A 16,950-nucleotide genomic window follows, 5' to 3' on the forward strand; every position below is an offset into this window, starting at 1 on the left:
TAGTGGCCGTGATTGTACAGCTTACTTCAGTAGTGACCAATTTATCAGCATTCAACTACCACTGCAAGGCTACGCATGTCATGGGGCGCACGAGCTGAATTCTATCGATGACAAAAGAAAGCAAACCTGTCATACAGGGCCTGGGCAGCTAAACTTCTTAGCCATAAGTGTCAATTCATTACTGATACCTATAATGACCCTTATGCAGACTCTATGGTGCAAGACGCAATTATCTGGTTAGTTCTGGATAGGGTAGTGAACCAGAAGGCTTTACTTTGTGAAACTGACACCTCGCCCCCCCCCCCCCCCCCCCCCCCCCCTCCCCAATGGCAGAGGTTTTGCAAATAGCACAATCTTTTGATGTTTCTTGGGTGACCAAACGCAAAAGTGGGCAATGCGGCAGTAGTGTTAAAAGGCGTGTCCACCAGAGCAACACATATCTTGCATGAGAAAGTGGCAGTGGCGGTAGTAAACATGATGGCCCATTGTTGAGGAAAACAAGGTTGGCCCAAGTGGCTGTGGCAGCCAAACTGTCATCATTCTCTGTTTCCATCATGTCTTTTCTGTTCTGTCCAGCAAGAAAGTTTTGCATGCCCTAAGCACTGGGTTACTTCTTATGCTTGCCCAAAGAGAGGCCACATCATCTCCGTGTGTTGTTCACTGAAGATTGCTAAGGATATGGACATGGATGTGAACTGTGCAACTCCTATGCTTGTGACTTCTCCCAATTTGTTTATCAAGTTAAGTGTTTCTCGCCAAGTGCTCTCGCTACTGGTCAACACAGGTGCTGCACTGACACTATTGAATTCTCAAACCTATGTGTGTTTAGCCTCACTGTTGTTGACACCGGTCACGTGGAAGCTGGTAAGCTATAACAAACAGAACATTGTGCTGTTGGGACAATTAACAGCATCTACCTCTTGCAAGTCAGTGGTTCGTTTCATTACATTTCTGGTGGCTGCTGATGCCAGTGTTGAGAACTTGTTCGATGTAGAGGCATTTCAGGCTTTTGGATTTTCTATCACTGATGCAGTTCACCTTGAGTCTAATCAGCTACTGTATTGTCAATTGAAACACTGTTTGAGGAGTTATCGGACTTGTTTTTAGGAAATAAAGGATGTGCTCTGTCAGCGTAGTCTGAAATTCCTGCTGCCCTGAGAGATCAAGCGAAAGTAGACTTGGACATACTTCAATCTAGAGTTGGTGCAATCTGTTATGGCTAGTGAACGGTTGTCTCCACTGGTTGTAGTTCGGAAGCCGTCGGGGAAACTTCACCACTGTGGCAACTTCAGCACTACTGTCAATGTGCAGTCGATCACGGATGTGTATCATCTCCCACACCAGGAGGAGTTGTCGGTGAAAAGATCAGGTGGCCAGTACTTTTCTAAAATGGATTTGTCTGAAGCATATCTGCAGGTTCCTGTGGATGCAGAGTTTTGGTGAATTCCGGTTTTGAATACTCCTTTTGTTCTCTATCAATATTTGCAACTTCCTTTTGGTGTGGCTAGTGCTCCTGCTATTTTCCAATGATTTTTATACCAATTAATTATGCCTGTCCCAGTTTGTATTAATCATCTGGATGATTATGTTGTCACGGGCTTCTCCATGGCCAATAACTTGATTGAAAAATTTGCACACTTTGCTTTCTATCTTACAGTCTGCAGGACTACAGTGTCACCTCACAAATTCTCATTTTTTTCAACCTTCTATTTTATTTGGGGTTCGATGTCTTGTGGAGTGGAATTCAACCTCTGTCAGACCACATCTCCACCACTGTATCTATGCCTAGTCCCTCGTCCACAAGGGAGCTTCAGGCCTTCCTAGGGAAGATATCCTACTACCATAATTCCTGATGGGGGTGGCCCATCTGTTACATGCCTTGTTATGCAAGAATGTACCTTTTTGCTGGAGCCTAGATTGTGAATGTGTGTTTCAAATTTTGAAATCCAAACTATTCTTGGCCCCTTGTTTATGTTCTCTCTGGACAAGCACATAGTTTTGGTGACTGACACATCACAGTACAGCCTTGGCACAGTCCTAGTGCACTGGTATGCCAATGGTTCTCAACGACCTGCTGCTTTCACCTCTAAATCTTTCACACCGTTACTCTCAGGTGGAAAAAGAATCTCTTGCCATACTCTATGCTCTCTGGAAATTTCTTTTCTTTTTTTTTCTTTTTTGCATATGACTCCAAGTTTCACATTATTACTGACCATAAATCCTTAATTTCCTTGTTTAAACCGCACACTTCTTTGCCTGACAAGGCAGCACACCACCTATGACACTGGGTGCTGTTCTTGTCTTGCTCCAATTACGAAATCCTTTTTAGACCTATATCTAAACATGGCAATGCAGATGCCTTGTCTCACCTTCCTGTGGGTCCTGATCCAGAATTTGATCATGAAGAACTGCTTTGCTTCCATCTTGATAATAAAACGCAGACCACTGTTGAGGTTTTTCCAATAATGAGATAGCGCATAGCAGCTGTTGTTGGCACTCACCCAGTTCTCCATCAGATTGTTCAGTCTGTTCAATAGGGCTCCCCAGATAAACCACCTGTTTTGGCTTCGGAACCCCTCTGCAATTATTTTTCCTTAAGGTGTCACCTCTCTGTTTTGCTGTTGTTCTCAGAAGACCTCTCCCAGAGTAGTCATTACCAATGTGTCACAGTGCGAGGTTCTACATCTTCTCTACCAGGACCACTAAAGAGTTTCACACATTAAATTAGCTACGAGACTTGTCTTTTGGCGAGAGGTTGACAGTGGAATTGTCTGTTTTGTAGCAGCTTATGAGCAGTTTGCTTGATGACAGGCAGCTTCCTAAGCATCTCTGGCCCCTGGCCTGCTCCTCGCTAGCCATGGAAATGGACTTTAAGGGTCCGTTCTTGAATTCCTATTGGTTATTGGTGGTAGATACATTTTCCTTGTTTCATTACATTTTCTGCGTGCATCAATGTTGACTGAGGCCACTATTCATACACTTTTGAGAGTTTCGAATAATAGGCTCCACAATTCAATTGTTTTGTTCCTGTCATGGTATTTGTCATGTTATGGCTCCACCATTCCACCCTCAATCAAATGGCAATTTGGAACTACTAGTAAATACGTCCCAAATGAAAATGTTTGCTGCGTATTCTTTGCTGGACAATGCTCTTCTCTGTTTTCTGAGATCTATCACTTTGCTCCCATGGAGGTGTGAACCCCGGCTGAGTTGCTCCACAGCCAGCAGCCAAACATGCACCTCCACCTTCTATGGCCTACACTGCACCTGCTGTGGTCAGGTTCATCCAGCTGCTTTGCGCTGTGATTTGTTGCTGACCCTGAGGATATCGCTCACTGTTGTCTGCCACTGGGAACACCGTGTTTGTGACATCTATGTGGGCTGGTGGCATGCCACTTTGATTAGTTGTGCCCTCCTCATCACTAGAAGCTACTGGTTCACAGGTGGGATCCCCATCATCGCAGTCCACACCACTGCCCTCTGCCTTGAGCCCATCGTCACCTGCTGTGAAGGGGCCCGCATCACATTGGCTGCCTCCTCCATGTACAACACCCCGCGTTTCCACCTTCCCGGCACCGGACGCCAGTGTGTCTCTGGCCATGGGTCCATTGCCACAGCCTGCTGTTCCAGTCAGGCCACCTCCACTATCCCCCTCATCATCACTGCCTCACCCATCATCGCTGGTGAGTCCAGCCCTATCTCTTCCACACATGGACCTGCCTGCTGATGACGACACAGAGATAGCAATGGCACCATCCTCCCTGGTGCTGTCGTATGGTGCCACACAGGTCCACACCCTTGGGTGTGCCCACATCTCCACATGTTCCAGCCTATGCTCCGGTGAGCACCCAGCAAACTGTCCCATCCCCACCATCAGCAGCAGCTGCAACTGCTCTGGATCCAATGGACTTGTCTCTTGTCGAGCCACTGGTGTCTCCTCCGTCGTCTGGGCACCCTCTTTGCACGAGAGAGAGGTATGCTGTAACCTGCTACCAGTGGTTGCTGAAAGTAGTGTTGCCATGTGTGTATTAAAATCAACTGCCAACAGTATCAGGACAGGCCAGCCACTTGAGGCCACTGGTAGGGAGTGTGGACACGGCACCATTTCTGCCCTATCATCACGGGGAACTCACACCTATATGTGCAAGGAACAGTGCTGACACACTTTCACTCTGTTCTTTTAGTTTGTACAGTTCACATCAGTTGTTCTGTGTATCGCTTACTTTGCACCTTCTGCATGTTTCTTTTGTCTTGTTGCATGTGGAGTCACAAGAGGCTTTTTCCATTATTGTTCAAAGGTTAATGAATGAAGCCATATTTGTGTTACTTGGTTACAACAAAGTAAAAGTTATAATACAGCCAACAGAATTGTTTTGGGGTCTGTTATGAACACAGAAAGAAGAAACTTCATTTAAAGCACTCTTTGATGTGGACAATCCATCTTGAAAGGTTTGTCAGCAATTTACCATATTTGACATTTAAGATTTAAGGTCATGCAGGAATTCAAGCATACAGAAACAGAATCCTATAGGGAAGAAATCATTTGGGATGTTATTAAGTCAGATATAACACATGCAGCCACAGGCTTATTAGGAATAAGGAAGTTAAGAGACAAGGAAGCCTTGGATAACCCCAACATTATTGGAACAAAGGGATGAATTAAAAGAAAAAAGCCCTGATCAATACAAAGCAATAAAAAACAATACAACTACAATGTATCACTTGGAGAAAAGGGAAGTGGCTGCAAAAATTTAGCAAAGAAATAGAAGATGACTTTCAATATGGAAAACAGGCTGAAGCTTACTGTGTGACATACAAGATGTAAGTAACATATGGAAGGAGTATACCAAAGACCCATATACTAGTACTGAAATTGGAAGTTTAGATGAGTATACTAAAGATGAAAAACCAATCAAAAGAAGAGTTCTTTTTCGCTTTAAATAGGTTGCAATCAAATAAAGCAACAGATACAGAAGAAATTCCTGCAGAACTCCTACAAAACAGTAGTGATCATCAAAACTAAATTATTTGGTGACGTATATCTGAGTTCTATGAAGAGGGTATAACATCATCTGACATCACAAAAAGTAGAACTATTGCATTACCCAAGAGGGCAAGTGCAAAGGACTGTACAAACTATAAAACACTGCCCCTTCTGTCACCTGTCTTTGAATTGGCTCAGTTTTCTATACTCATACATTATAGGGATTAGAGAAATTTGACTGAAACACAGCTTGCACTTGTGTGGCTGCAACTGATTTCACCCACTCATTCTACTTCAGATTGCTTTTATAATTGATACTGAATAGTTAGCTGATGTAACTCTTTTCATAAATATGTTACTGAAGCAATGATATAAAAATATGGGCTTCTTTTTCATTTAATGTATATATTCTTTCCATTATTTGAGTTCTTTACATTGAGATTCATTGTCATTCACTACACCAAGAGCAAATTTTTTATATATAATCTTTTATACTTCCACTGCTTCCACGTAATTTACACAACAACAACAATGCAATTGAATAATCTGGAAGCTACTGACTCAGTTTAACAGATCAATTGTTAAAACTGTGGAAGTTCATTAATACTTCATTGTTGCAAGTGTGCAGTTATTTGACATTCTGTTAAAAATTTATTGTCTAGGATAAGATTAGTATTGTATTATATTGTATTGTACTTTATTTCATATTTTCTTTGATCAGTGTGTCATATCTTCAATGTATTAAAAAAAAAATGCCCTCCACAAAAACTGCTCTACTGCCAACTTTATTTGTAAAAGCCAGCAAATCTCTCAAGATGGAATCCTTGAAGGGGAAAGTGCAAAAATTCTCACTATTATCCTGGTAAACCCTTGTCCCATTACTTCTGCACAGCATAGGTTACACAAGTGCTACAGGACAAGGAAAAAAAGAATAGGTTTAACATGTCATAATGTTAACATCCAATATAAACCAAAAAAGGAAAACATACATATACACATTCTTACATGATACATTTAGTTGATTCATGAACATTTGTAGAAAAATTACTGATTTTGTATATTTAGAAACTCTTGTACATAACAAAAGCAGTGCTTTACTAGGGATGCCTTTAATTGATTCTTGAATACTGGCTCTTGAGAAATTTTTATTTGTTCTAGTTTGTAATTGTATAAAATTATGTCACAGTGGATTACACTTTTCTGATAAGATAATGTACTGGAAAAACTGAGCTGACCTTAATTCCATCTTTTAAGCCACGACTTATCTTTAGTGCTCTTTTTTCAAAGTGCAATGTTTTTTTCAATTTGTTACTCACGTGTGTATTTCATTTCAAGTCCTGCTGAATTCACAGTCCCAAAACTTTCTTGGCACTAACATTTTCTATAATTTTTTGTTTTAATGTTGATCAGATTGATAAGTTAAAGATGAGACATAACTTTAATTTGTGTTGTATGTATTGGGATAGGATTTTCTGCTGTCAACTGCAAACTTTCTATGCTAGATGCAGAGAGTAATGTAGTACTGTATTAGAAAATAGTATAGATTTTTTTAGGCTTACATGTCCAATGAGGCCATACACATAACTCAGAAAGAGTGATGGGCCCAGGATTGAACCCTGAGGAACTACGTTTTTTACTGGTAACTCGCTTGAAAATAAAATGCTGTGTCTCATTCCATTCTGAACTTTTGACTCATAAGGCTGTGCTACCTTCTGTCTACTGTTTTCTAGAAATAAACACAACAATCTGTGTGCTACATGTCTTATATGCACTGCATAAAAAACGGAACAACTCTTTCACTTTAAGCATAGATGATAAATCTATAGATTGGTAGCAAACACAATATTTTTAGGAATGAACACTGTCAACTAACATGGAGTGAAAATACAAATATCAAAAAGAACGTCTTCAGCATGCTATGCTCTTAGGATGTTAGCATCAGCCATAATTCTCATTGCTAAGTTGACTCTTACATTTTCTTTCTTGAAGTGACATTTTGCTTTACAAATGAGGTTTTCTACCTCTGTATCTAGTGTACCTGAACCGTGTATCCAGTATACACAAGACATGTTATCAGCATACATGATAATATGGTGACTGTTGTTTAGGATTCTTCAGAAGTAATTCACGCAACATAAACAAGAAATGAGATAAAATATTGCCTTGAGATATAGCAAAATTTATATGACACTTGCTATCCTTGATTTTTGTTCATTCAATTACCTCTCCACTCTAGAGAGAGCTTCTGAATGCTGTTGCATGTTTCCTAAAAGTGTTAGCCATATCTCTTATTTCACAATGTTTTCTTTCATTAACATCTCATTCTCAAATATGAATGTAGCAGTCTAAAAAATTTCTGTTTTGCATCCTAACTGTGCTTTGCCAACAATACCTTGCAGACTGGCTGAAGTTCATGCAGCAACCTTATCTATTGCCTTCATTGTGTAATAAGCATTCATTATTCTTATTAGGAAAATAAATTACATAGAAACAACGAATTTTACTTTTCACTTACAGAAGAGGACGACCAGGTTATCTATGGAAGAAATAAGTGTCTCCAGTGTTTTGGAGGTGACATCCTCAATGACATCTTCTTCATCACCTGTAGATTTATTTTGCACAAGCCATTCCAGCACATCTTCTTCTTTTGTTAGGTCACCTGTATATAGAGAGAGTATATAGAGAGTACAATCTAGCTTCTGCACCATTTCAGTGCAGTAATGTGTTCATTGTAAATAAGTATTATAGTAGTTGTACTACACGTTTATTACGTTATAAATAAATAAAAAACTTTTGTATTTTAAATTCAGTGCATTACTATTTGTAAAATGACTCTTTCATAGAGTGTTCATTAAAAAATGACGATCATCCCACTTGGGACCTGCGGAATGGTTCATTAGCTTATTTGTTTTAGTTGTAAATATTTGTCATGTATTGTTGTTTTTCTGACATGTTCTACATCCTGGCAGACCTCCTCACTACGGATCAATTGGAATGAAAGTAAATCTAATCTAATCTAGAGAGTTGACAAGCAACTGAATGTGGGTTTTACATTTTGAAATTTTAGTCAAGATATCACTTAAGTAAAATAAAGGATCAGCCCAGAAAGACAACACACTGAATGCCTCTCAATATAAAGTACTAAGAAACTGCAAATTAATTTTTGACTTCCTTACATTTATGGGTGATTTTTACACATACGAGGGCAGTTCAATATGTAATGCAACACATTTTTTTTCTCGGCCAATTTTGGTTGAAAAAACCGGAAACTTCTTGTGGAATATTTTCAAACATTCCCGCTTCGTCTCGTATAGTTTCATTGACTTCCGACTGGTGGCAGCGCTGTACGGAGCTGTTAAAATGGCGTCTGTAACGGATGTGCGTTGCAAACAACGGGCAGTGATCGAGTTTCTTTTGGCGGAAAACCAGGGCATCTCAGATATTCATAGGCGCTTGCAGAATGTCTACAGTGATCTGGCAGTGGACAATAGCACGGTGAGTCGTTGGGCAAAGCGTGTGTCATCATCGCCGCAAGGTCAAGCAAGACTGTCTGATCTCCCGCGTGCGGGCCGGCCGAGCACAGCTGTGACTCCTGCAATGGCGGAGCGTGCGAACACACTCGTTCGAGATGATCGACGGATCACCATCAAACAACTCAGTGCTCAACTTGACATCTCTGTTGGTAGTGCTGTCACAATTGTTCACCAGTTGGGATATTCAAAGGTTTGTTCCCGCTGGGTCCCTCGTTGTCTAACCGAACACCATAAAGACCAAAGGAGAACCATCTGTGCGGAATTGCTTGCTCGTCATGTGGCTGAGGGTGACAATTTCTTGTTAAAGATTGTTACAGGCAATGAAACATGGGTTCATCACTTCGAACCTGAAACAAAGTGGCAATCAATGGAGTGGCACCACACCCACTCCCCTACCAAGAAAAAGTTTAAAGCCATACCCTCAGCCGGTAAAGTCATGGTTACAGTCTTCTGGGACGCTGAAGGGGTTATTCTGTTCGATGTCCTTCCACATGGTCAAACGATCAACTCTGAAGTGTATTGTGCTACTCTTCAGAAATTGAAGAAACGACTTCAGCGTGTTCGTTCTCACAAAAATCGGAACGAACTTCTCCTTCTTCATGACAATGCAAGACCTCACACAAGTCTTCGCACCCGAGAGTAGCTCACAAAACTTCAGTGGACTGTTCTTCCTCATGCACCCTACAGCCCCGATCTCGCACCGTCGGATTTCCATATGTTTGGCCCAATGAAGGACGCAATCCGTGGGAGGCACTACGTGGATGATGAAGAAGTTATTGATGCAGTACGACGTTGGCTCCGACATCGACCAGTGGAATGGTACCGTGCAGGCATACAGGCCCTCATTTCAAGGTGGCGTAAGGCCGTAGCATTGAAAGGAGATAACGTTGAAAAATAGTGTTGTGTAGCTAAAAGATTGGGGAATAACCTGGTGTATTTCAATGCTGAATAAAACAACCCCTGTTTCAGAAAAAAAATGTGTTGCATTACTTATTGAACTGCCCTCGTAATATGCACCAAAATATTCCTGAGAAATTTTTTTTTTTCACCGTATGATACAGGTGTTCTTAATTTACCTTGTGGTTTAAGTTTTTATAATCATTCAGAAAATATTGTTCTTGTGAAACACAACTAGTCTGTATACACAGGAAGGAATGAGTGCTATTGACAGGGTATTTCTCGGTTTCTACAAGTTTCTGACACCATTCTTCGTAAGGGACTTCCAAACAAATTGCAAGCCTATGGAGTATTGTCTCAGTTATGTGACTTTCCTGTCAGAAAGGACATAATTTATAGCAACTGATAGACAGTCATAGAATAAAACAGAAATGATGAAATGATATCTGGCCTTCCTCAAGGAAGTGTTATAGGCTCTCTGCTGTTTCTAATCTATATATAAATGATTTCAGAGAGAATCTGAGCAGTCCTCTTTGATTGTTTGCACATGATGATGTCATTTACTCTTTAGTAAAGTCAGCAGGAAGATCAAAACTAAATTTTGTAATGACATAGACACAATAGCTGTATGTGCAAAAGTGTCAAGAGTCAGTGAATAAGGAGAAGTGTACGTGTCAGGTCATCAATATGAGCATGAAAAGTTTTCCATTATATTTCTCTTACATGATAAACCACACAAATCTAAATGCTGTCAATTCAACTAAATACCAAGGGATAACAGTTACAAATGACTTAAATTGGAACAATTGTACAAATAATGTTGTGGGGAAGGCAAACCAAAGACTGCATTTTATTGGCAGAAGATGCAGTAGGTCTACCAGAGAGACTGCCTGCACTAAGCTTGTCTGTCCTCTGCTAGAGTACTGCTGTATGGTACGGGATCCTCACCAGATAAGATAAAAGAAGGACATTGAAAAAGACCAAAGACGGCTAGTTTTGCATTATCATGAAATAGGTGAGAGTTTCATTGATATGATATGCAAGTTGGGGTGGTAATCATTAAAACAAAGGCATGTACCATTGCAGCAAGAGCTTGTCACAAAATTTCAATCACCAACTTTCTCTTCAGAATACGAAATACCATGTCATTGTCCACATAAATAGGGAGAAATAATCATTGTAATAAAATACTAGAAATCAGAGCTTACACAGAAAGATTTAAGTGTTTGCTATTCGCGTTCACTGTTCAAGAGTGGAACAATGGTAGAGAGATAGCTTGAAGGTGGTTTGATGAACCTTCAGCCAGGCATTTAATTGTGAATTGCAGAGTAATGATGTAATGTAATTGAAGAGATAAATATATACTTACCAGGCAGTGGCAGGAGAACACACATTTAAAAGTATTTAAATTTGCAATCTTTCACAGCCAGTGGTTCTTCCTTCTGGCAGAAGCATTTGGAGAGGAAGGAAAAGGACTGGTGAGGTTTAGCAAATGAGGAGAGTTCTCTCCCAGAGTCAGGGGAGACTTACCAGACGGGACGAGAAGGAAAGACTGATTGTTGGAGAGTGCACCGGATGAGATTTGAAATGCTTAAATGTGGGAGATAGGGTAATGCCCAAGACAGAGATTACTGTGAAACACAGTGCATCGGATCACCACATTGTGTACCATGATTCATCACTCCACAAACATTTTTCCACTGTTCAGTTGTCCCATGTTTATGCTCCTTACACCAAGTGAGGCGTCGTTTGGCATTTACCGGCGTGATGTGTGGCTTATGGGCACCTCCCACCTATCTGTCATAGTACCTGCAGTGGATCCTGATACAGTTTGGAATTCCTCTGTGATGATCTGGATAGATGCCTGCCTATTACACATTATGACCCTCTTCAACTGTCGGCGGTCTCTGCCACTCAACAGACAAAAGGACGGCGTGTATGCCTTTTGTGCTATATGTGTCCCTTCACGTTTCCACTTCACTATCACATCAGAAACAGTGGACCTAGAGATCATTAGGAGTGTGGAAATCTCACTTACAGATTTATGACACAAATAACACCCAGTCACCTGACCACGTGAGTTTCGCAGAGTGCCCAATGTCTAATGACTACCTGGCAGTAGGTGGCAGCACAATGCATCTAATATGAAAAACATATGTTTTAGGGGGTGTCCGGATACTTTTTAATCATGTAGTGTAGATGCATGTTTAATATGGCACAAACATAGGTATTTGACTACGGTATACTAAATATCAGTGTGTAGCCACAACCTTTATTTTGCATTCAGATCCATTGGTTTTGCCAAAAAATAGCCAAATGATCAGCTTCAACATAATCTAGAGCTCAGAGGATGCTACAGATCAGTCTTATCACAACTAAAATTTAGGGCGGGGGGTCGACTATCACGTACATGTTGTTGGTAGAAGAAAACTATTAGCTAAATGACATGATTGTGGAAATGATGTGGCCTAGAAATTTCAGATGTGTTCAGAAAGCAAAGGAACAAGAATAAATAAAACAATAGTTATCGAGAATATAGGTTTGAATACAACTGTGTTTTGCTACCAATGGCCTTATTGGATGAAAAAAATGTTTATTTTAACACCACAGAACTTCACTAGGTTTGATCATATTGGAAGAAGTATCCCATTTCCCTCATCTGACTTGCATGCCCGCTAACAAAGTAATATTAAAAAACAAATAAATAAAAAATAAAAATCTTTTGTTCCCAGCCATCCAGGCTACTGTGCAAATAGCAGCAGCTGAACACTGGCAATTATGCAACAGGTGAAATTAGTATTAATTAACTTTGAAAATATGGTTCCAAACAAAATGCAAATCTTTGACTTTTAGTTTAATGTGGTAACATTTAATGAATGACATCACAAGCTGTATATCATGGCTAATACCTGTGTAGTGGCAAATATTCACACTAGAGATCAACACACAAATAAAGTCTTGAATGACAATAAATTGTTAGTCATTAGCTAACTTAGAAACACTTCCCTGCCACTGAGGCAGAAAAAGGTTCTTAAAACTAATAAAATATGCTAGGTCTGCTATATAGGGTATAATGAAATCTGGAATGACGAAAATTATATTTCGTATAACGAGAAAAGAATAAAAATTAAAGGATACCCTATAAACCAGATAAGAAATGTCAACCCGATATGTTCAAAAATTTACTTCTGAATGTCAGTCAAAATGTACCGATTCAAGCGTTACAGTAAAGTTGAGCTGATCACCATAAACAGTTAAGGTAGCATTTTGTCTGTTATGAAGCCATCATGCTGATAGCCCGTAGGCAGCGTTCATTTATTTATTTATTTGTTTTGATCCTCTGAATCATAGATTGTACAGAAATGCACATCATGATATAGGACAGGTCATTTGATACATATCAGGTATTTATAAGAAGAGGTACATGTCTATGAATCTATAAAATGATTAAATATTTATATCACATGTGTAATGTACTTAGGTCTCATATTTATTCTGTACCAGAATTTAGCATTTACACCAATAAAACTTACATACAGTTATGTTACATAAGGTCAATAGTTTGGGATCCATTATGTCTATGAATCTACAAAATGATTATATGTTTATATCACATTTGTAATGTACTTAGGTCTTATATTTATTCTGTACCAGAATTTAGCATTTATACCAATAAAACTTACATTCAGTTATGTTATGTAAGGTCAATAGTTTTTGAACCATTACCTGATGTTTTTGTTGAGCAGTTCCTTATAGCAGGTTGTTTTCAAGGAATTCCTGTATGCTGTGTGGTTAATTAGGAGTGACTATAGTTTTACTTTAAATCCTTCACTTGTGTAAGGTTCTTCACTGCTATTGGGAGATGATTGTAGAGTTTTATTCCAACGCATTTGACACCTTTACTGTATAGTTTTGCTGAATGGGGAATTACTTGTAGAGAGCTCTTTGACCTTGCATCATGTTGGTGCTAGTTTGAGCTTATATCTAAGTTGCTAATATTTTTCTTGGTGAAACATAGTAGGTCCAGTATGTACTGACATGGGAGCGGTAATATGTTCATATTTTGGAACAGTGGTTTACAAGATTCTTTCTGCTGTTTGAATAATATTATTCTAACTGCTTATTTCTGGAGTTTAAACAGCCTCACTGCTTCTGCACTGTGGCCCCAAAAGATAATTCTGTAGCTAAATACAGAGTGGAAAAGAGCGTAGTACATTGTGTGAGTATGCTGGCATTAACAATATTCCTCATTTGCCTAATCATGAAACATACTTTACGCAATTTGGTGCAGGTTATATCAATATGACTTTTCCATGTAACTGTGTCAGTAATGGTAACCCTCAAAAATTTGGTTTCCTTTATATAGTTGATTTAATCATCACTCAATGAGATATTTGGTACTGGTGGGTTTTTATTTTGGACTGTGTGGAAAGTGATACTAGCTGTCTTCTTTATATTTAGGAGCAGTCTGCTTGAATAAAGGGTTCAATTCCCGGTGGGGTCAGGGATTTTCTCTGCCTCGTGATGGCTGGGTGTTGTGTGCTGTCCTTAGGTTAGTTAGATTTAAGTAGTTCTAAGTTCTAGGGGACTTATGACCACAGCAGTTGAGTCCTATAGTACTCAGAGCCATTTCTGCTTGAATAAAGCCGTGAGTTTAGTTGTGCTGTGCTCCTGTTTATTGCTTCTGGAAGATGTTCATTTGAGTCGGATATCATAATTGTGGTATCATCAGCAAATAGGAAGGTTCTGTTATTGTGTATATTTAAGGGGAGGTCATTTACATAAAGTAAGAATAATAATGGTCCCAACTCTGAGCATTGGGGAACTCCATGTTCTGTGATTTGGGTAGATGACTGTACAGTATTAGCAATTCCTGGTCAATTGGTTACATTCATTTGGATATATTGGTTTCTGTCTTTGAGGTAGCTGCTTAATGTGCGAAAGTTAAAATTTTAAAATAAGCCTAGGGCCTATATATTTTTTCTCTTTTACACTGTAGATTTAGGGCAATTTTGCACCACGTTTAACGGCACCAAAAATTTGTAAAACTATCAGCAAGGCCTAAGGCAAGTGACGCACTAGTTAGCAACATTAATCATCATAACTTAAGCAACATTGGTGTAAGGACCAAGAAATTAGTAGTATTCATATTAATCCATTTAAACTGGCAAATAATTATAGTAGGAAAATTGCAAAAGGTGGTGGAGTCGGTATTTACCTTAGACAAGAGTTAGAATTTAAGAAGAGATGTGAAGCAGAGAACTTAAGTATTGAAAAGTGTTTTGAAGCACGTGCCGTCCAGCTATATGGCCTGATGAAAAAAGTCATAGTCATAACATGGTATAGATCACCATGTGGAAACATAGAAGTCTTTTTTGATAAATTAGAATTGTTGCTAAATACTATTTACAAAAAAGAAACTGTGATTATTCTTTGTGGTGATTTCAATATTAATCTTCTAGTTGAAAGTCAACAAAAAAGGCAATTTTTGGACATATTAAAGAGTTTCTACATGTCACCACACATAAACAATTCAACTAGAATAACAAACACCTCCAATAGCCTTATAGATAACATTTTCTCAAATATGTCAGAAACTGACATAGAGGTGACAAACATAGATTTAGGATTGTCTGACCACAATGCTCTCACCATTGAAATCCCTTTAAGGTCGAAGGAAGATAAAGGTGTAAATAATATTTACAAAAGAAACTTCTCTGTGGACAGCTGTAATCAGTTCATAAGTATCTTAGAAAATGAAAATTGGTTAGCTGTTATGAAACAGTCAAGTACAGATGAGGCATATAGTGTATTTGCATCGATTTATATGATGAACTTTGAGATGTGTTTTCCAAAGAAACTGACCAGAATCAAGTCTACTGGATACGTAAAATCAAGTTCTTGGATGACTCTTGGAATTAAGAAATCATGTGAAAACATGAAAAAACTGAATTCAGAGTTGAGGGAGTGTACAAATATTGATTTTATAGAATATGTAAAGAGGTATAGGAAAATATACCGCAGAGTAATTGCAAATGCAAAGCTATTAAGTAATAATATGGGTACTCCTACTGTGACCTCCCTTGGATCTGATCTTAGTTTAGTTTTTTGATTAATATTTGGTGCTGTAATTTCAACCACCTGCATCCTCTTTTCCAGATAAGACTCAAACCACTTTTTTACCGGTCCTCTGATACCTATAGCTTCAACCTTTTTCAAAAGTATGCTGTGCTGAAGTGTATTAGGCCCCTTGCTGTTCCTCATTTACATTAATGATATTCAGGTGTCAGAGAGAAAAGCTAGAATCATGTTATTTGCTGATGATACTAGTTTAATAGTTAGTGATACGAAGCAGTCATTGCACAGTACTGTGAACCATGTCCTACAAGATATACAAAAATGGTTTAGTGCTAACAAGCTAACACTGAATGCAAAAAAAAACTAATTATGTGCAATATGGAAAAATAAGTGAACAGGACGACCTGAATCCCACCATGGAGGGCAAACAACTTGAAAGAGTACAGTGTGCAAAATTCTTGGGTATGCACATTGATGAGAAGATTAATTGGAAGGACCATGTGGTGAACTTAGCACTAAAACTAAATTCAGCATGTTTTGTGCTTAGAATAATTTCAAGAGTTTGTAGTAATGACTGTACCAGATTAGTATATTTTGGCTATTTTCAGTCCATTGCATCTTATGGGATAGTATTCTGAGGAAAAACAAATTGTCGTCTAAATGAAATTTTCAAATTACAAAAACGTGCTATTCGGATAATGACCCACAGCCCACCTCAAACACATTGTAGGCCCCTTTTTAAAGCATTGAAAATTTTAACAATTCCATCATTATACATTCTGAAATGTCTGTTGGTGATCATAAGAAATCAGGACAAAATGAAAGCCAATACAGACTTCCATAATTACGATACACGGCAATGTAAGGATCTCCACATACAAGCTGTAACAAGGACCCGAAGCCAGAAACATGTATGTAATCAAGGCATCAAGCTTTTTAATGCACTACCAAAACGTATCAAAGAGCTGGAAAATGAGGATAAATTTAAAACTGTTCTAAAGAACCATATGCTTGACAAATGCTATTACAGCATAAGCGAATATCTCTGCGCAACTGTATAAAATATATGTTTAAGTTAATGTGACAAATGAAATTACATCAGTGCATAATAAATTATGTTATAAAAACACTTATTAGTTGTATATTGTATTAAACATAAGATAAATTAATATGAATTCAGCACAGATACAAATTTTGTAAAGATATTATATAGTTGTTAAAATGTACCCTGACAAATCCTATATCACAAATGTGATCATTGGGATGATAATAAATAAATTAAAAAAAAAATAAATAAACGTACTGCAAATTACGGTATAACATTATTTATGTTTTAACTAAGCAGGCAAGCTGAGACTTCAACGCTTTACTGCAGGTATCCTGTGTAGAACATTCAGTCTGAATGCTGAAACTTATTTCGTTGGCGCAATTTCGCATTTCTCGAGGTTACATAAAACA

General features: G+C 38.6%; 1 protein-coding gene across 3 annotated transcripts in view; it reads right to left on the reverse strand.

Moving 5' to 3' along the window:
- Nucleotides 1–16,950, reverse strand: part of LOC124612943 — a 453,322-nt gene that overhangs the window by 269,624 nt on the left and 166,748 nt on the right. For all 3 annotated transcript variants that reach the window (XM_047141447.1, XM_047141449.1, XM_047141446.1), the window contains one exon: nt 7,500–7,643. In XM_047141447.1, the coding sequence (XP_046997403.1) occupies nt 7,500–7,643 (144 nt within the window). The remainder of the gene's footprint in view (nt 1–7,499; nt 7,644–16,950) is intronic.

Source organism: Schistocerca americana, chromosome 4 (assembly GCF_021461395.2).
Source record: "Schistocerca americana isolate TAMUIC-IGC-003095 chromosome 4, iqSchAmer2.1, whole genome shotgun sequence".
NCBI classification, from domain to species: Eukaryota; Metazoa; Arthropoda; class Insecta; order Orthoptera; family Acrididae; genus Schistocerca; species Schistocerca americana.